The sequence below is a fragment of the Anastrepha ludens genome, chromosome 2 (assembly GCF_028408465.1).
Source record: "Anastrepha ludens isolate Willacy chromosome 2, idAnaLude1.1, whole genome shotgun sequence".
Taxonomy (NCBI): domain Eukaryota; kingdom Metazoa; phylum Arthropoda; class Insecta; order Diptera; family Tephritidae; genus Anastrepha; species Anastrepha ludens.
Genome location: NC_071498.1, coordinates 43831528 through 43853653, shown reverse-complemented (window position 1 = coordinate 43853653; position 22126 = coordinate 43831528). Strand labels below are relative to the sequence as shown.

At 37.5% G+C, this 22126-nt stretch overlaps 1 protein-coding gene across 3 annotated transcripts in view; it reads left to right on the top strand.

Annotated features, from left to right (window-relative positions):
- Positions 1 to 22126, top strand: part of LOC128869817 (ABC transporter G family member 20) — a 275425-nt gene that overhangs the window by 230216 nt on the left and 23083 nt on the right. For all 3 annotated transcript variants that reach the window (XM_054112429.1, XM_054112424.1, XM_054112421.1), the window contains exons 6-7: positions 16323 to 16585; positions 16698 to 16791. In XM_054112429.1, the coding sequence (XP_053968404.1) occupies positions 16323 to 16585; positions 16698 to 16791 (357 nt within the window). The remainder of the gene's footprint in view (positions 1 to 16322; positions 16586 to 16697; positions 16792 to 22126) is intronic.

Below are 22126 nucleotides of genomic sequence, written 5' to 3'. Positions count from 1 at the left end.
GAAAAAAAACGAGTACTGTTTAACGCCTTTCACAGTTATTTGCTCCATGATGTGATAAAATATGTATAAGCACAGTCTGTGTCAGAAAAAAGGAACCGCGATTAATCATGAAGTTTAAAATATATATATTAAAATTTTTGTTTCACATAAAAGTATGTATAGCCTGACACCTTCTCGGCATGCTTTGAAGCTTTTCTGCGTAGCTCGTCGACAAAGAGCACCAAATTTTGCGAACTTGACGCACAAGTGCTTTAAATCTTGGACTATCTTTTTGACAAGCTGCGTTTTCATAATTTTCCACACATTTACAATGGGGTTGGCGTTTGGGGACTGAGAAGGCCAGTCCAATGCTGTGACGCCATTTTCTTGTTTTGTTGATTCTCAATGTGTTTTTCTGAGAGCAGTGGTTTTGATGATGTGGGACGGTGGTATATATTCGCCTCCGGCAGTCGTCGTTCGATGGTGTTGATACTCACATCTATTCCTTTTTTAACAAGAACTGATCGTGCTTGGCGTAGTCGCAAAGAAAGGTCCCGCTTAAAAAGTTGGACGATCTCTTTATCCTGTTTTTTCGTCGTCATTCGATTCAAGCCGCACTCGGAATAGTCATCAACATTTTTGTACGCTTTATACCGCTGATTCCACATCACAACAAACTTTTTTGATTTTTTAATCACTTTTGCAGCCGCGGCGTAAGATAATTGAGGCCCTTTCGATTGCGTGCATAAAAATACTGCCTCAAAACGCTTTGTCTACTTCTCACTCATTTTTGTTTGGTTGCGTGTACGGGAAAGTTTCGAACGACACTAACCTGAGTTAGCACTGGCGTCGTAGCCCTTGAGTGGGACTATCATGCAGCAAAGGGCAGAACGAAATATATCTTGAAGTCACAAGAAAAAAACCGGTTCTTTTCTTCTGACACAGACTGTATGTGTTTTATGAAATTGGTCATTTCTTCTAATAATATTCATTCTCATATCATTCTCGATTTGATAATTTACAATTTTTCTAATGCGACTGGTAGACAGGTGTTTTTTGGACGATTTTAAATAATAGGACAAAATTTATTTAAAAGAACGTAAAATTAACACAAGTGAAAAAACTGTTCTAGGGCCAATGGAAACGATGTGGAAATGCTTTCTTAGCTGGAAGTATACTTATTTCTAGGAGTCACCTAGATGTCACTAGTGAACAGTCCCAGATGGTACCTTTTTTGCATCATCTTTGGCATTTATCAAGTAAACTGATGTACAATTTTAGCCGACAAAACAATGCTTTAAAATTGCTGAAACTTGTTTTGAAAATGATTACTTTAAGAACGACATATTACAAAATTCGAGGTTTTTTGGTAGAAATAATTGTCCAAATGAGTCGACAGTTCAAAAGTTGGTGTATGGATTTCTCGAAACGGGTTCTGTCGAGAATAGAAAAAAGACGAGCAGACCAAACATTGAACGCTTTGTTGAAAATATTGCTGCTGCAGCGGAAAGTGTTGTTGAACAACCGTTCACATCGATAACACGACGATCTCAACAATCAGGCATTCATGATTCAAATACGATAGCTAAGAGCCGTATTTATTATAAAAATAGTGAAACCTGAAAGAATCTAAACTTTTACATGTTTTATTTGAATACAACGCTAGGCGCGACTTTTGGAAGACTTTTTGGTATAAGCGCATCACTCATACGCCCTGTGTCACAACACATGTAGAGTGTGGAAATAGTCATGAAAATTAGACGCGTTATCCATACGCCGCAACGCACCTTTCTAGCTATTAGACCGTGCTTTTCTTACTTCAGGTTTCTCTGTCCCTTAAATAATTCGATTCGTATGAAAAGCAAGCATGGATTTTCTGATTTTCTTAAACAAGCTATAAATAATGATTGGGGGTCTTTTAAAAGAAATTCGTTTAGATCAGAAATCTACCCTTAACTTCTATTAGAATGTTTTACTCTTAACGCTTCAGGTATTTTAATCTCAAGTTACTATTATTAGTCTTGAAACCATAAATGTAAATCAATTTTCTAATAATAGTCGAACCAAAACCTTTGAAAAGTAAACAGATGCCCCCAGGGTTAAGAAATTGAAAATAAATATAGCGAATAACTCCCAGGGTTAAAGAAATTGTTTCACTGCCTGTGCTCCCTTTGCTTCCCTTTACCTATTTTCCTATGTTTGCCACTTAAGGCCTCTGCAAAACTTAATTAGCACTCAATATTGCCTTAAAAGTACCTATATTACATAAAGTTGCATAAGAAGCTCAATCCGACACCAACAAATCACTAATCAGTAACACAATTAAATTGCAAAAAAAAAGTGCGTGCAGCGTAGTACACATAACAGAAGTCAAACTTTCAAGGCAGACAAAGAAAGAGGGAGAGACCCGAGAGAGAATGATAGAGAAAAATATATATCTAAATAAATTCACAACATTTGCAGAGAATACAAATAGACAAAATTTACAAAAAACGGTGAGGGATCGACCGGTGTAGGTAGACGCCGGACACAAACCGTGGCAACAACGCGCACTATACCGAGCGTTTCTAACCCGCACAAACGCAGTGATTCCAGTACAGCAGCGACGGCACAAATTACCGCACGGCAATACCAATAAAACCGACGCCGGAATAGATAGCACTTTAGAGTACGCACAAGCATTAGTAAGGAAACGGAAATAAGCGTCAAAACGTAGGCACCAAAAAACAAAAACGCCAAAAAAATTGGGACCGAAAAATGCCCCTAACAGTAGGCACCGAGGAAATATAACGCCAAAAAGTAGGCACCAAAAGTAGATTTCCTACAAGTTTGCAACAACAAACAAGCGTCAAAAAGTAGGCAGTGTTATTTCTCACTAGAAATTAGAAACCTCAAGGAAAAACTCAGAAAAAATAGCCTCAAGTTTATCTAAGATATATACATATAAGGTATAGCTCTCTCTCTCCTTTTCCTCTACGTTATACCTTTTTTCTCTCTCGCAGAACGAAAATGCCCAAAACGTTGCATGGCCTTGAAATTTTACTCTCCATTCTCGCTCGTCCATCGACACCTAAAAGGTTTCACTTCAACAAATCGCTTCAAGCTCATTTACGTAGCCTAAAAATTAATTATTCAAAATCGATACTTCAGTTAACTTGACTTAAATGAGCCAAAAATAGAAACTTAACTGAACAAAGCTCCTGGTAGTAGCACACACGCACACACACCGCTGTACATGTCTTTTGAAAACTTCTCGCTTAACGCGCATAACAAAAAAAATGCATCGCATTTGGATTGTGAAGAATATTCTCAACTTTTACTTCAAACTGCACGACGCGCTGAAATGACATATTCACATACCCACACACACACTCACACAAGCGTACAAAGTAGTAACTGAATGTTAGTACTAAAGGAAAATGCAACAAGACCATAATAATTGGAATTCAGCGAAATACTCTTACCCAGAAGCATTGCGTTAAGCTACCGCATAAGCCACTTTTGTTGCACTTAAACAAAAACATAAACAATCGAAAGCTGAAAAGTATTTTATGCGGCTTTTCGTGAGTTCGCACGTGAAGTTGCATTGAGTTTACGTAGCAGGCTTCGCTATATTTATTTTCAATATTTTCGTTGCTCTAGTAAAATATTACCAGCGCAGCAAAGGTGTGCGTAGCTTGAGGAGGGTAAGAGCGAATGCGATAAATTCAGATTAAATAGTACTTACAAAAAATTAACAAACTGCGTGGAATAGGTGTAGCGCAAGCGCTTCTTGCTAAGTTTTTACAATTTAATTCTTTCTTATTTACTTTAGAACGATATAACTTAGAGTTTAAAGCTTTGTGCATGTTAAAAAAAAAATTGCTAAAAATTTCGTGGTTTATAGAGTTCTGATATGATAAAGTGTAAATATGATGCGCTTCAAAAATTGCGTTAAATTTTTACAATTTTTGTCCTGATTGTGTAGAGCATTTAAATCGGAGCCTGAGAACCCATAATGATAATACAAAACAGAACTATTGTTGCAATGAACTATTTTAAATTTATTTTTTTTTTAATATAACACCCGCACGGTCCATAAAATCAATTAAACGTTTGCTTACTTTTTATCTGGCCGTATGCCGTAATGGTGGTTTGAATATTGCAATACAATCGCTATATGGTAAGGAGCGTCGTCTTGTTGAAACCAAATGTCTTCGATTAATTCGCTGATTAATTTTTGAAAACACATACACACTTAGTCAGCATGGCGCGACAGTGCTCACCATTCTCGGTAACGGCAACACTTTCCCCATTTCGAACAAATGGGCCGATGATGCTGTCAATGCTCTTTGTGAACTTAGCATACAGAGCTTTTTTTTCAAAGTAAATTTACACCATTTGGAAGCGTCGGTTTGGCGTTAAATGATTCATGATGACTTGCCAAGCTTTACTGAACAGAAATGTCAATACAGTTTGCCGTTCTCAGCTGTCCAGCCATGGTTATCTATAGCGATAGTTCTTATGCAGCTAAAAAACACCCGATTGTAAAATTTCTTAGACCATAACTTTTTTTTTATTTTTTTTTAAGATTCCTTCTAAAAAGTTTGCAATTTTGATTTATTGATTTTTTTACTATTTATAACCTGGACTAAAATGTTTTTTTTTTTCAGGAGAATAAAATATATTTTCTTAAGGAAGTTATTAAAATTAAATAAGAGACAAACAAGTGGTTAAAACCTATCAGTAGCTCCCTGAGCTAAAGTTATTTAACGCAGAGTACCTCTCAGAAAAGAGTAACTGGCTCCTCGTACACTTAAGCTCAGTTGTCATTTATTACGCAAAGTCTGCCTAATCTATTTGCGCTCAGTTAGGTCTATTGGATTGTATTTCTTATTTTGTTTAAGTCAAACATAGAACCATTGCGTATTTTTACAATGATTGACCTTAAGAAGAGATTACATATTTAATTATTGGATTTCAAAAATTAATAACTAATATAAAATTAATATTAAAATTGCAGTAGTGATTTAAAAGCAGAAGTAGCAAAAAAGTTGAAGTTGTAAAAAGTATTAAAAAAGAGATCAAATTAAAAATAATAGTGTGTTAATAGTAGAGGTAGGGATTGAGTAGTGTTAAAGAATGAGAAATTACTTGAGTGCGTTCAGCAATATTTGGCAAAGTATCGAAGTTCTGAAGCGCACGTTCTCTTTTATACACTTAATTTTTAGCAGTAAAATATTCCAAAGACGGACAGAGAACAGAGACAGAGACGGGACTAAGTTTAGCGAACGGCAAGGTTTTGAAAACATATGTCGATTTTAGAGATATCTGCTTAAGATACCTATGACAATAAAAATGTGGTTAATCAATTTCAAAGTTCTATTAAATGTAACCCCAATTTTTTAACAGAGTCCACGTATTTAATCACAGTGTTATTTTTTTTGTCGGGACAGACTAGCAAGTACATCACTCGGACAATATTAAGTCCTTTGTACTACACTCAGATTCCCTTTTTAATTACCTTTAAATCTACTTGACCTCCAAATAAATCTGCGTAGATCTTGTGGTGCCAAGGAGCCAAAGTGGTGGCTTCTTAAGACGTCAGTGCCAAAGACCTCAAGCCAGATGCACAGAAAGTGGCCCGCCACATGCTGGGAGGAGTGCACTGTCTAAGATGCGTACCTGTTCTATGCGTTTCGCCAATAGAAAGTTGCCCGCCAACAGTCCCTTCTGCTTAATGATAGGAGGATCTGCGATAGTCGGTCGGACATTACAGGTAACATCAGTTTTGTCCATCTGCCGCCTCTCTCAGCTACCAGGCTCACTTGTGGGATAAAGTAACCTGTTTTCTAACCGTGGCTTTGATGGCTGCAGAAGGGAGTTGCAGAATGGGCTCCGGGCCAAAGAAGTTGTGCCGCTGGATTCCTTCCGATGAAAACATGAAGTGGTGGTAGCAACGTAGCAGTCAAGCTTGAAATATGTCCTGTATATAGCGATGAATTTTGATTTATCAGTATTAAGGATTAATCTGAAGGCCATCTGCTTACAGGTATAAGTCTCAAATCGGAATTCAAATTGCTAATGCAAATGTCAATGCAGTTAAAGGGACAAGTAACATAGGTAAAATTGAACATCATTGGCATATACATGGGCATCACTATATAAGCTCACACTGAACAAATCATTAATACACAGCACAAACAAAAGAGGGCCAAGAATTGGACCTCTCACTATGGATATGGTCTTACCGGCACATACTGCTTGTAATCGGTTACTCTGATATTTGCCAGAGCTAAGACTGAAGTTGAAAATGAAATAAGTTCTTGAGCTTCAGGGTTAAAAGTTCGTAGTGTACAAAGTCAAATGCTTTGGAATTGCAATTCCTCTCACTTTCTTCCGGTCCAAGTTAACGAAGGGATTAATATTTGATTCAGGAAAAACTGTCTCTGCGCCAGCATTTATCAAAAATGAATGCTTAACTAAAATAATATGATGACCCTACGAAACACTGAACCCTAACTTATGAAGCAAATAATAAATCTCAGGCCTATAGGCTGGCGTAACACACGGTGACACACTCTGGTGAAAAATTTATAACTTTATGTTGTGCTGTGCAATAGATATGGTAAGCGATGAGAAAGGATCTAGCCCACGTGAGCTGTGATAGATTCACAGTAGAGAAAAGTTAATTTCCAATTTGGTTTTTGAATAACTTTTTCACTAAATAAAAAAAAATTATTTTGAGTAATGCAAATCTTTATCTGGAACTTTGCAATTTTTCCTCTTAAAAGGTAAAGATAGCATCTGTAAACAAGGGCGGCAGCCACAATGTTAATAAACATTTGAGGCCGCTTAATCGAATTTCTCCATGACTTTCCGCAAGATTTCCGGTGATAATCGTTCCCATTCCTGTCGAATATTTTCCTTTAGGGCTTCGTTTATCTCAAACTTGTTGATACCTATAAACCCGTGACTTCAAGTAGCCCCAAAAAAAAAATCTGGAATGGTTAAATCGGGCGATCTTTCAGGCCAAGCCAAACCGTCAAAACGGGAGAATACGCGGCCAGGAAACGCTTCCTTCACAATATAGATTGTGGTCAGTGCTGTGTTTGCGGTTACACCGTCTTGTTGAAACTACTTATACATGCTCACCAATCTCCGCTCAGAATGTAGTAATCTCCAGTAACTGTGACCGTGTTGGCGATGACGTCCTCAAATAAAACTGGCCCATTCACTTCTCTCGCGTGAGCGCCGCACCAAACAATGGCTTTGAGTGATTGTAATGGTTCTTCGTGCATTACACGTTGATTTTCAGTACCACAAAAACGAAAACTTTGCTTATTGACGTAACTGCTTAAGTGAAAATGCTCCGCGGTTCTGATGATGATTGATGATGATTTTCGACCTCGAATCGCGGTTAAAATTCAAGATGGATTAATTGATACACGGTGTGCACTTTGTATGGAAACATTTGTAATTCTTTCACTAAAATTTGCGCACGGTCCATCTGATGATGCCTGTTCGCATGGCCCATCATCTAATTGATGTTTCATCGCTCTTAGTGACATCGGCAGCCACAGCCGTGATATTCTCGGTTGAACGGCCAGACCGATAGCAGTCGCGCTCTGCTAGATCTCATGTGGTTCCAGTCGAGCAACGAAGTGCCGAAATTTTTGTCCAGATGGCGCTGCACGATTAGGAAATCGACGTCTATATTCACGCTGCGCCAACTCCGTTGATCGCTTATTTGTGCAAGAAATTTAAATCCAATTCTTGCGCAATCTAGCGCTCCATTGCTTGTCTTTTGAATACTGCGAGATTGCGCACGACGTCATATGCAACAAACATACCATACGCCGACAGGGTGATTAATTTTATGTCACCTTTTACACCCAGCCTTTATGTGCATTGGGTATAAAAATGCACATAGTACATTTTTGGGGTTTTTTCTCTAAAGAAATTTGCAATTTTTTTGTAACATTTTTTTTTTGTGCTTTCCAACTTTCATTTTGTTCTCCTCCTCCTCATGCTGTCTTCCTCGCTCTGTAGCTGACTTTTTGTATGCATGCATGTGTCGCGTACAATTTTTAAGTGCTTTGGCAGCAACTTTCTCTTATCGCAAATACAGCTTAACATCCTTAAAATGTCCTCTCAATGTCTTCATAGTTGTCGAAAATGTCGAAAGCGAAACAGCAGAATGAAAATCAGACTGCTATTTTCTAGTAAACATGCATGTTTGTGGGCATGTGTACTTATATAAATTCGCTATTCAAAATTAATAGGAAACTTTTTTTTCGTGGCGCATACAATTCTTAAACCCATCCACTTGGTGACATACTATGTTGCAGCCGATACGCAACACGCACACACATCTAGTCTGCCTTAAATACTTCGTCTTAGCGGCGTGCTGCAACCAGTGTTTGTCGCCTCTTGATTGTATTCATAGTAACATGCTTGTGGGAATTCGAAAATACATAAGTACCCACGGCTAAGTACATTGCTCGATTTTGAAGAAGAACGAGAACGCACAGGAAACAGGGCGTGAAAAGCGTAAATGAAAAAGAAAACGCATAATAGCAGATGTGGCGGCGGATGGTGGGGAAAAGAGGTGTACGTCAAAAAAGAGGTAAAGTGACGCGAAAACGCGCGCGCGCAAGCATACATACACACATATACACACGAAAATTCTCACAAGCGCGCTCACGACGATAGACAAAGTTGATGGAAAAAAGAATCCTTCCAACTGGTTAAACAACCGACATGGAATACCCGTTCTGTTGCCGTCTTCTCAGCCATAGCAGTACTTGCACAATTGTCATGCTCGCCAGTGCGGCTTGTCCATTGTGATGCGTCTGCATGAATCAAGTCCGGATTATGGGCGGATTTGTGAGCGACAACTCAAGGATTCAACTGGAGTGAAGGAAATAAAAAAAGAAAATTATTATAAACCAGTACCAGTACGGCAAACTCAGTTTTGCGCACAGCAGTGGCGACAGCCGCAATAACCGCCAATGCCATTCCCGACGCCCTGAGCGTGATTGCACGCACGCACGCACGCACGCACGCACGCATACACACATACAAACTTGCTAACGACACACGTTTCGGTTGTAGTTACTATTGTATGCTTGTTCGCAGATTTTTGGTCATAAATCTAGCAAATTTAGCTCACTTGCCTCCCACCCCCCCTATTCCTGTCGCTCACTTAGCCTCAACACACCACAACTCATCCTATCCACATTTATTTTGCTCCTTTAACGCCACCGAAATGTATGAGCGCGCGCCACAAAATATATAGCCCAACGCGACGTTCTCGCCTTTTACCTAACATTCAACGCAACTGGCTGAGCTTGCTTGTGTCGCGCGTTATTTTCTTTTCTTGCGGATTTTTCGGCATCTATTTGTGGGTGGCGTGTGTGCCTGTGTGAGTGTATGAATATTTGTATTGTGTGCCGATTGTTGCCACAATAACGAAATTCCCGCAGGCCATGTCAGACAACAAGCGAATCTTTTGAGCTGAGCTCCTGAGATGCTTAAAAACGCTTAGATGTGTACCATTGAATTACCGAAGACGCTGCCAGGAGGCAAATACACGCACCCGCACAAGGTTCTGACCGAGGGAGAGAGAGAGCGGGAAAGAAAGAGTGAGAGCAACAGAACGAGGCGTTAAACCCAAGTGTTTCTTTTGGTTTTTCTTGTATTGGTTTTGGTGGGTGTGATGTTCGCCGCAAATAGCTTAGAACGACATTTTGAAGATCGGATTAAATGTTTGGCGCTTTGTGCATTGCCAATACGAGTAAATACCAAAAATCTACTCGCACTTGTTCTACACACATTTTACACATCGCGTGGCGCATAGTTTTTCATTGTTGATGTGCGTTGCTTTGGTTCAATGAAAAATGATTTGTTTTTTAGCTGTTCGTGTAGTAAAAAGTATTTTTTTTTTGTCATCAGGCGTCCGGAAAAACAATTTTATTTGACAGCGCGAAAGTGCGGCAGTAGCATGGAACACACTCATCATGACAGTGTTAAGTTGCGGCAAGGGAGGCTCAAAATTTTGTCCAAGATTACTTAAATTTAAATGTTTCAATTCGATATCGTTCAGTGTAAAGAGACATGGTTCTTGATATGCAGTTCCACTCTAATATACTCTATAGTACGAGATACTCACTTTTATGGATAAGCTGCACAGTCTATTTCTAAAGACCCTATGGGTGAAATCATGGGAGAAAAGGAAAAACAAATTTGGATCAAAAAACTTGTGTCTAAAAGAATTTAGTCTATCGTCTTTGGTTAATTCATCCGATAACACATCACAGAACTGACATTCTTAATCTGCAATCGGCTCTTATTTTTGCGAACAAGTCTGTTTTACAAATGTCAAACTGGCCTGATGGCATAAGCTTTTCTGAGCATCTCTGCACGATTTTGATAGCGTAGTATTTATTTGCGATTTTTAGTAAATAAATACAAGGACTGACATACTTAAAAAATACGCCATTTATTTTAGTGCGAATAGGTAATCCAATTGAACAATTAGAGAGGCACTGTTATGGAGAAAATCGACCGACGATGGTAATGGTAATTGCTGTACGGGTTAGGCTAAGACCTTTATGCACTGCGACCAGATTAATCTATTGTTACTTAATTATAATTATTTAATATACCGAGGAATCGACCCAACAATTGTAGGTCTTCCTCCTCTAGTAGGTACGAGCACAGGATTCTGCGTCTACTGTGGCCTAATGCCTCACAGTTAGTGATTAAGTGTTCCATAGACTCATCTTAATCTCAGCAGAACCTGCATGATCTTGTGCTAGATAATCCTATTTTTTTAAAGTGTTTATTACAGGCAAAGTGACCTGTAAGTGCTCCACAGAGTAATCTGAGGCTATTTTAATCTAGGATTTAGGATTTTGCCCTGTTGGCATTGAAGTTCAAAAACTTTTTGGAGTCATTAAGGACGCTTGTGCCGTTTCAGTGTTTCCTGATTTTATTTTGCATCCATTTTTTTGTTTCCTATTTAAATTATTTTTGTTAAAGCCGAAAAATGGGGTTGGCCCAATAAATAGCCCTTCTGCCCCTTTTTTGGCATAAAAGTCTGCATTATCGTTTTCTTCGTATTCCTCATGTCCTGGTACCCAAATCAGTGAGACCTGATTATGAGTGGCCAGTTTGTTGAGTGCATTGTTACACTCTATTAGGATTTTTGACTTGAATGTGAAGCTATTCAAGGCTTTTAGAACCGATTGGCCGTCCGAAAGCATTTTAATTTTTACTTTCTCGAACCCTCTTTAGGATATGATTTCCACTGTTTCCATTGTGGCGAAAAACTCCGCAAGAAAATTGTGGTTTCAGACTCCAGGATTTACTTAAGAGTTGTTTTGTTATCCAAAGGGTTTCCGATGCCTTTTTTATTACTGAGTTGAGGTGGTCCTCCCAAGTGAGTTCTTTATTCAAGATAATTCCTAGATATTTAACCTCTTCCTTTAGAGGTACGTCTATTCCATTTATTCCCAGGGTGGGTATATTTAGAACCCTTTTTCTGGCAAATGGGATAGTAGTGATTTTGAGAGGGTTGATTGATAATCCCTCTTTTCTATACCACTCCCAGCTTATATTTAAGGCTTCCTGCATTAAGTCCTTTACGGTCCTTTCGTGGTTGCCTTTACTTATTACAGAAATGTCATCTGCATACCCTATTGTTTTATATCCTTTATTGTTAAGGGTTTGTACCAAATCGTCTGCCAGGATAGGCCAGAGCAATGGCTATAGTGGGCATCCTTTTGCGGTTGTAACACTTAGGATAACTTGCCCCAGACAGGCTGTGATTATCCTTATTGGAGAGTGCCCGTTCTATTGCTTGAAAGTTCACGTTATCAAATGCACCCTCAATGCCCATAAAAGCACAGAGGGCTATTTCCTTTAGGTCAAGGGCCATATTTAGCGTTCCACAATTCTTCGATGCATTCACCATTGTAGCGATAACCAATATCAAATTTATCCCACTCATGCATATCATAAGTTCCCTTTGAGAATTCGTCATATTTAATAATTTTATTTTTCAAATGGCTGGATAAATAACAATAAAACTGACAAAGGATTAATAATTTTTGGAGCGGAAAAGTTGTTGGCAATAACAGAAGAAAGAACAGCGCAATAAAAAATAAATCAAATACAGGTAGGGGGAAAAAATGTATCTAATTATGAATGAAGAGAATGAAAAATAAATGGACAAGCAGCGGGATACGGATGTTTCGATTATTCGTTTGGTAAAGGTGGTCGAAATTTTAGTGTATTTTCAGGAATTTGTTTTTACAATAAAAACAAAGGAAAAATGATATATAAATTTTTTGGGTCTTTTAATTAACTTATTTTACATACAAAAATAAAAAAAAAATTATTTTAATAATTTTAAAAATTGCGCTGAAGTTGACCCAACCGAAAAATTGGACCTGGATGGTATTGTCCATTTTGGCTCTTCTATTTATCTGAAACACAAAAACCAAAGAAATTATTAAACAGTATGACTGTAGCTATGTCCCGTACTAGAATAAAAAAAAAATTAGAAAATGGCGCGGTTTGAATTTGACACTCTAAAAATCGCGGTTTTTTCAGTTTTTTAACCAAAAAAATACGAAATAATTGAAATAATAATATTATATGATTGTAGTGCGGGTGATAGCCGTTGATGTTATGAAGAATATATTAAAATTTCAGACGATTCGGTTGAATAGTTTTTTTTTCACAACACCAGGCCGAGAAAAGTCATTTCGAAATAAATGAGTTTAAAGTTTGAGGCACAAGCGCGCGGACCGCTCTCTACCTAGTTAATGGGCTGTAGAAGCTATACTAATGGAATTTCCGCATGCAAATTTCACAGTACATAGTACATTCTTAAGTTACTATATTCGAGAAATATCGAAAAAACAAAAAATCGATTTTTTGAAATTTGTAGACCACTGAAGTATTTCTATAAACACAAAACAAAAGGTTGTGTTTCAGCATCATCTCTCACGTCTTGGGACAAATATGCGGTGCCCGAGTTGTGCCCATCTTAAAAATCACTTACAATGTAATTCTTAACTAACAAACTAATTTCATTTTCGTCTATCTTAAATGGATTTGAAACATCAGTTCGATATTGGCCGTAGAGTATGAAAACACCAAATGGCAAATGGGAGGAAAAGCACATACGCTCAATCCAATCCAGCTCCACCCTGGGTTTAATAAGGGCACTGGACCTGGATGAGGTACTGTGATGAGTAGAGAGCACAAAATACCATAAAGTCGAAGTGTAAACCTCACAAAGAATCTAATCTAATCTATCAAATGGTGTGAGCAGTGACGCAAGCAATGTTACGAAAACATTGAAGCAAACAAAACTAAAGCCAATATGACCCACAAGTCTGAATTATTAAACTTTTTCCAAAAAAATTTTTTTTAATCAAGTACAGTATCATTGTTAAAAATAGGATGTTTCCCGCTGTAGTAACTTTTTCTTTTTATTAAGTCTAGCTTCCCTTAATAAACTATATATACATAGTTATTTTTGCTCAAATCGTGCAGCATTTAAAAATTGGTTCGAATTTCCCAGTCTTGGACATCCGACATATAAATGGTCGTGGGTAAAGCAGGGTTTTCCTAGCGCAAAGACAGTAAATGCTAATGCTTGATTTTGCAATTTTTTTTAAGAAAATTTAGAGAATTTAAGTAAAATGGAAGAACTGAAGAAATTAATAGAATTCTTGGCAGAAATGCTTTTTCGCCTTCGCTGCATCCGGCAATGATTTTTGGGGGAGATTTGCTGGTATCCACTATTTACTCCCTCAAACCATGCTGGGTTAAGCAATCACAAAAGTGCTTGCTTGGGTTGTCCCACACTGTATTACGGGTGTTAGCAACACTGATGTAAAACTTCTGACTTGGCAGTATGAAAATGAAGAAAACACGTAAATAATTTGTTTTACTCTTCTACAAGAATTAGTATCGAAAATTCATTCGGAATACTTAAAACAAAGCCCAGATCCTGTTGATTTAATTTGAAGGAAAATAGAGATTTGCGCTTAGTCGTTGCAATATTTATATGTAGATACATTCTATAAGTGCACAACATTTGCTTTTTAGATCAAGTCAGCATTGCCAATGAAACATTAATAGAACGTAAAGGACCTGTTGGTTAAAAATAATTTAAAGAAAACGACATGTCAACACAAAAACGGCGTTTTTCAAGAGCTGATCAGTTCGAATTTCGTTGTATTTTAACACATGAGCTGAAAAGTCCCGGGCCTAACTTATATATGTATGTAGTTCTATAACATTTACCTCTTTTTTAGTTAGTATTAACTTTAAACAGACAGCTGTTAAAATTTCATGATATTTTATTTATTAGTTCGTGAGTTATTGTGCTAAGAGTGACGCTACTTTTGTCATATTCACAACAATGGATCAAAAAAAATTTCGTGTTTTACTTTTACACTGCTGTTTGATGGGCAAAAATACCGCTTAAGTACGGCAATGGCTTGAGAGGTGTTATGGAGACTCCGCTCCGCTCCGACAATAAAACGATGCTTTGCTGACTTCAAATGTGATCGTAGAGACACCGATGATGCATAACGCAGTGGAGGTCCAAATGAGGTGGTAACACCAGAAAACATAAAAAAATCCACAAAATAGCTTTGAATGATCGAAAAGTGAAGTTGCGTTAGTTGAAGATATCAAAAGTACGAGTTGGCTTTATATTTCATGATCTCTTGACTATGAGAAAGCTTTGTTCAAAGTGGCTGCCACGTTTGTTCACTGTTGACCAAAAACAAGAACGTGTTGATGATAGAAAAACAATTGCAAAACTGCATGAATTGAATTTCGAATTGCTCCCACATCCTCTGTATTCGCCAAATTTGGCTCCCAGCTACTACTGCCTGTTCGCAGGCTTAAAAAAATGCTCGCCGGTAAGAAATTTCGCTCGAAAGAAGAGGTTATCGCTGAAACTGAGATCTATTTTAAGGCAAAAGATTACTCGTTCGACAAAAGTGGTATTGAAATGTTAGAGTGGCGCTGGAATGATAGCGTTTTTCTTGATGGGAATCACATTGATGAATAAAGCTGATTTTGAATATTAAAAAAAACGTGTTTTCTTTGTTAGGCCCGGGACTTTTCAACCCATGTGATATGTCTAATAGCGTAGCATTACATTTTTTTGCAGAAATCCTCATTAAACATGAAACTTATCTCTGTAAAAGTTCAGTGCTTTAGACTTGCTTTTTATTGGATATTTTATTGCTCGTGGATTCAAAATTTTCCCGATTGCTAAGCACAAGTGAATAACTGCAGATGAAATGCTCGTTCTTATAGCCCTCCGTATAAGGATCTGCAGATTGTAAGAAAAAGGCAAATATGTATAGTTGCAATAGTAAACGGTCAAAACTTGAAAGTAACACCAGACTTAACTTGGCATTAAATGCCGTAACGATATACAGATATGTCACAATAACGAGATACTTACAATTAGTAATTAAAGGAACAATGGATGGCAATTTAATCCTGTAATGAAACTGCTACATTTTTAAAATAAGAGTTTTTCTAATTTGCTTTGTAAAACTCCATGTTTATGCCTACACTCGTTAGTCAGAGCTACCAAATATAAAAGGCTGTGCTGCTAAACTAATGGCGAAAAAAAAAACAAAACGAACTGAACAGATTATAAATTTGAACAGATCTCTATCGTAATCACTTTGTTGTTGTTGCATTGGCATGCAGAACTTGTTTCCAGATACCAAGTGTGTTTGCCGTTCCGAGGCGCCATAAATATGTAGGCCCCACCATTTGTGAACCAACATCTAGTCGCACACTACAAACAGGGGGAGGAGCTCGGCAAAATACCCAAAAATGCAAGAATATATATACATATACACTTGTATAAATACATATACTTACATAGTTTACCAAAGTCACCTGTTGGAAGAATAATGGATTTATTTTTATTTCACCTTGCCCTTGTCTACAAGTATACACACAAATACCCACCTCCTTGGGCACTACGGAATTGAACGTCGCAGGCTTTATTTTAAATATTCATTAATTTATTTCGCGTAAAGCGGCTGATATCCGTTTTGCTGCCCTCAGCAATTGACTTTGTTTTTGCCTCGTTTTCTCCGCCGTATTATTCAAACGCATGCTTCATTTCATTACACTTTTTTTTGCTAGTTTTTATTTCAAATTAAATTTTCATTTTCAATACTCCCACTTTTCGCATTCCATTATTGATTGAATTTAAGCTGACATTTTAAATTCCGCCATTCGTTTTCCTCGAAAAATGTTAACCGATTTTTTTGCTTATTTTGTTTTTCTCCCTTACGCAGGAAGTCGCACTCTATGGCGAGTTCACTTTGCGCGAAACACTAATCTACTTCGGCATAATTGCGGACATGCCCCGTAACGAAATCGATGACCGCACTGAGTTTTTGCTCAAATTTCTGAATCTGCCAAATGGTTCGCGACAGGTAAAAAATCTAAGTGGTGGACAGCAGCGCCGCATGAGCTTGGCAGTGGTCTTGTTGCACGAACCGGAGTTGCTGATACTTGACGAGCCAACCGTGGGCGTAGATCCCGTGTTGCGCCAGAGGTAAATTAATAGCGTGCGGCGTGTATTATTGTACACATGTGTATGCTTGCATTTTGGTATATATTTCTTTTTCATATATCTTCTTGCTTTTTGGCTTGCTTGTGGTTTGCAGTATCTGGGATCATCTGGTTGACATAACAAAAACTGGGAATACAACTGTGATAATCACAACTCACTACATCGACGAGTGCGCTCAGGCACATGTGGTAAGTTTTTTAAATTACAATTTATTAAATTACAAAAATACAATATATTATAGAATTATACACAGCGTGGGTCCTTTAACTGTCACACCTTATCTTTCGAGGTAAAGAAAAACCTCAAAGAAATTTAGATATGAAACTTTATTTATTTGAGTTTTAGAGTATTCTCCAATATTATTTATAATTGAGTTCAAATCTTTCACTTTTTTCTTTGCTTACTAGCTTCAAAGGCTCTTGAAGCCCAGAGCAGGCGGCATGGATGAATTCGTCTTGTTTTATCAACAATTTTCTTGAATAGACGCTTAAATTGTTACCATTTCAGGGTTTTAAGATTTTTGAATTTCACCAGCATATATTCTCATATTGGTACAGAAGGGGGTTAATAATGGGCTTAGGTGCGGAGAAGATCAAGGCGATCCATCCTTTGGAATAAAATATGAAATATTGGCATTGTAATACAGGGTGATTTTTTAAGACTATAGGAAAAATTCAGAAAAATGCATACAATTTTTATTTAGATCGATAGTACAGCCCATATAATTTAATGTTTGAAGGTTATTTCATGCAAATGTTGACCGCGACTGCCCTTCAAATGGTCCATCCGCTTAGTCCAATTTTGGCATACTCTTTTCAATGTTTCGGCCGGTATCTCACATATAAATGCTCTAATGTTGTCTTCCAATGCGTTATTTGAAGCAGGCTTGTCTGAATAGACATGAGCTTTAACATAGCCCCACAAAAAATATTGACAGGTCCCGAACGTGAAATAAAATGTTCACCGAACTCGCCTCTCAACAAGTCCATTTTTACGCGTGCTGTGTGGCATGTGTCACCGACTTGCTGAAACCCCGCATGTCTCTTGCATTTTTTCCAAAAAAAAGTTGGATATCATTTCACGGTAACTGCCTGGCCGGCCCCATTTTGGAAAAAATACGGCACAATGATGCCGCCGGCCAATAAACCGCACCAAACAGTCACTCTTTGTGGGTGCTTTGGTTTTTCGGCAATCACTCTTGGATTATCATTCACCCAAATGCGGCAATTCTGCTTATTGACGAATCCACTGAGCTGAAAATGTGCCTCATCACTGAAGATGATTTTCCTCAAGAAGGGCGCGATAAACTTTTATAACAGAACACGCATTTTTATAATAAAATTCAATGATTTGCAAGCGTTGTTCGTTTGTAAGACGAATCGTTAAATTATAGACGAAACTGAAGATGTTTGACAGTGAAACAAAACACGGATCGTGCGTCAGCTGTTTAAACCAACTGTCTAAAAAGATAATAGCTAAGACATCACCCGTGACTTCTGCACAGTTTTTGCCTTGTGATCCGTAGCAGAGCTTTGCTGGAAGCAATATGGCTCTTCACCAAAAAGAACTTATGAGACCAAAAATAATTGAACAGAAATTCTTCCCAACAATACCGAGCCTTGATTTTAACTCCTTTGTGGATAAAAAGTATGAGTAGTTTGCATTTAGTGGATATGGCTCCCCAAACTATATTGCATGAGGGGGTTTGATAACTTTTAATAGTCTCCTTGTTTGCTGGAATACCTGCTTTACTTCTTGCATACTCGTACACTGTATTGTACTGCGTTTTATGCATTTTTTGCAGCAGGTACAACTTCTCATCAGAAAATACGCATTTCTGTCTTGCCTGTTCTTGCAGCACCAAAGTAAGTGCCTTTATCCCTCTGGATTGTTTCTGATGCTCCGTAGGACTATGAATTTTCTTCTTCTTATAAGCTTTCGTCTTTAATTTATTTATTAATATTTCGAAAGGTCTTAAGCTCTCTTTTAGTGTCGAGGCCATTTGTCTTTGCCCACAACTACGCAATTCCTTCTTATTCGGGAACGGTCAGTCTTGGTGAAACCTTCAAGTGCTGCGCTGCATTTTCGACCATATTTATGGGATATTTCAACACTTTCTGCTGCCTCATAACGAACCCCTGTACGTTTTACAAGTCTATGGTTAACTCCTAGATTCCTTTGCGACTTGACAATCTCATTTGTTGTAATGCCATGCAAATTATAACTTGTTTGCCTTCATAAATCACAAATATTTTTCAGTTGAATAATTTTCTTCAAAATAGTGCGACAGTTATAAGGGCCTTGGGTAGGGCTGCAGGTTGTTTGTATATACAAAGTGGCGCAAAAATAATCATCCAATTTTATTTTTGTATAACTTTTTTACTAAACAGAAAGAATTATAATTTTGAGTTAACAAAAAAAAAAGATATTTTGAGTGATGGGAATCTTTATTTTGACCTTTACGTGTTCCACTGCTTGCAGCTGCCTAGTCAAATATGATTGACGTACGACGCCATCTGCAAAAATTCCAATAGGGTGATTAAATTTGCGCCACCTTGCATAACATTAAAATTATCATAAAAACTAAGAACAAGCACCACACTAGTGTCAGAAACTTTTGGAGGCTGTGGTGGAGGCTTTTGGCATATGAGTTTTTCGGTATTGGAAACATTTTGTTTTGTGGTAGCCACAACTTCTGATTCTACCCTGACTTGGTCGTGCCATAAGCTCCCATATAACTTAATGTTAGTGTAAAAAAATTTAAATAGCGAGCTTTCAAGCTCAGATATCAGATTGGAAATTCGATTTTTTACTAATAAATAATGTTTCTGGAAAACTAAAAAAATAAAAAAAATTTTCGCTTTTTGTTTTGTTAAAGATTCTCGGTCGTTTATTGCACTATAGTGGCACGTCTGGCTTTCATATATTAAAACAGATGTCGCTGTTGCAATGAGCGCTTACTTGAAATTCTCCAAATTTCAGTGGTCAACTTATGCCCTGCAAATCCCGTGCAACTCGAATCAAAATTTGTAGTCGAGGGAACTTAAGTCTTCGCTGCTCGATAGTCAATCAGCGGCATAAATAAAAGTTGACATATGCCGCAGTCACTCTTGAGCTGTTAAGCTATTTTTGGCTGGGAGAAATCTTGTTGAAGGACCTAGAGTTCCCTATTAGAGAGTGAGGACGGTTTTTAAAAAATCTTTTTGGTACACTGTTGCTCCAGTATTTATGCTCTTTTCCCAAAAATGCAATGCGGCATGGGATATAGCTTTCTTCTTTGGTTAAAATATTTGTTGATTTCAATAATTTTTTATAAAAATATATTTAATTTCCTAACAGTGTCTCAAACTTTAAAAAAACAAGACAAAATTTCCTAGAAAGTGTCTTCAAATAATTGCCTTTCCCTATTGAAAATTCAGCAGTGTAGCTGAAATAATAAGTCAACTGACATTAAATTAATTTATTTATTAAAATTTGTGGCCTTAGTTTCGTTTTTGTTATTTTGCTTCGTTTTTGATTTTTTTTGTCTTTGCCAACATCACTACTTAGTGCGTGTCGCGTAAATAAATTCGTACTACATTAGCAAACATTTACTTTTGAGTTCATTTAGAAAGATGAAATCAAGAGAAATAAATTAGCTTATTGTAATTGTAGTAGTTGTTGTGCAATTTCAATTTACGAAAATGGTACACCGCAGCTGGCTTAGACGGGTGGCTTCACGCGTGTCTACCGCATGTGGGGTCCAGTGTTCAAGGCACACTGTTCACATGAATTATCTAATGATATATAAATAGCAGCATTTTTTCTGATAGCGGCTACCCTTCAAACTGGAAGGGTAATAGTAGTTGACTGCGAGAGCTTAAATTTCGATTGCGACCTTAATTTCCCTACCACAAATGAGAGGCGAAACTCGGCCGAAAACGCCTAACAAAAGCTGTAGGTACCAATTATTTTTATATACTTGTATGTATATGTATATTACAGCACAATCAACGGAAGAAAATTAAAGGTGCCAATATGGTGACACATCAAATTAGACCCAAATATTGGGTGTTAGAATTAGTCGCGAAAGATTAAACATATCCGCATTAAGTACGCTGAAGGTTAGAATTTTTATTTCCAATGAAGTGTACATTAAGTGTACAAAATATGTGGTTGTTAACCATTACATATATCGCGTGTTTCTTAAATTAAGGAGCTTGAGATCCTAGGATGATTACACAAAACAGAAATATGATTAGAATGAATTTATTATAATCTGGTAGATAATTTCATGGTATTTATTTTTTGGATATCGGGCATATGTCCACTCAATGGTGGCTTGAATATTGCAATAAATCGATTCTCAAGTACGGTGAATGGCAAGTCTTGTTGGCACCAATTGGCGTCGATGTGTAGTCGAAGGCCTTTCCTGCTAACGGTACTAAGAGATTACTTGTTAAATAATTAATTATTACACAAAAGTTAATAAATAAAAAAAGTAATAATATTGGGAAACAAACATTCAATCAGAATGGCTTGGTAGTGCTCGCCATTCACCCGAACCTCAGCTCCTTCCTCATTTCGTAAGAAATAAGGGCCGATGATGTCGCCAGTGCTCTATGAACGCGCGAGCATATCTAATTTTTTTTGTAAAGTAAATTTGCACAACTTGGAAGCATTGCTCAGGTGTTAAACGATTCATGATGACTTGCCAAACAGTACTGAACAGAAAATTCAACACAGTTTGCCATTCTCAGCAGTAGTTGTCGATATCGATAGTTGTCTTACTGCTAAAAAACATCCAATACTTTTAACCAAATATTTTTAACCAAAATATGGTACATCACGCCTATGCATATGTACCGCGCTTTGTAGATGAGTGCCTGTACTTCAAAACTATTTTTCTTATATTTAAATATCTTTCCTTTTGTAAATGCGGCTTTAGTACGCATTTGAGCACCCAATATGTTTAGGCTGCTTATTAACTTATCTGCGCCTTCTTGCAGCCAGCTTAGCGGTAAATATCAACCAAAATAGTTGATACCGAAATTGATAGTTAAATAGATTTGTTTTCCCACCGAAAATTTGCAGGCAACTTTATTTGCACAAAAATCAGCGAATGTGTAGAAGGAGGCGCAACTTTTCGCAATCATACTGAGTAGCAACGCTATTTTGCTTGCGATGTGAGTGGTTGTGTTGGGTGACCTGCTTATACCAACAACACCTTAGATACACAAAGAGTCAGTGGAAACTTGCGCGCAGTCATCACTTTCGGCAAACTGAAAAACAACTAGCAATCCATGTGAGCAAGTGAGTGTGTATGTGTGTCTGGGAAGATAAATATAAGGATGTATGAGGATATCACATACGCGCAAGCACGAGAAAAAGCTGACTCCGCTAAGTGCGCACGGCGCATGTAAGATTGTTTGTTCTATCATTGCTTTTATACACCGCGGGAGCGAAAATTGCGAGTCAACACATACATACATACATACGCACAAGCGTGTGTGTGTATACAATTGAGTGCGAAATATTAACAGA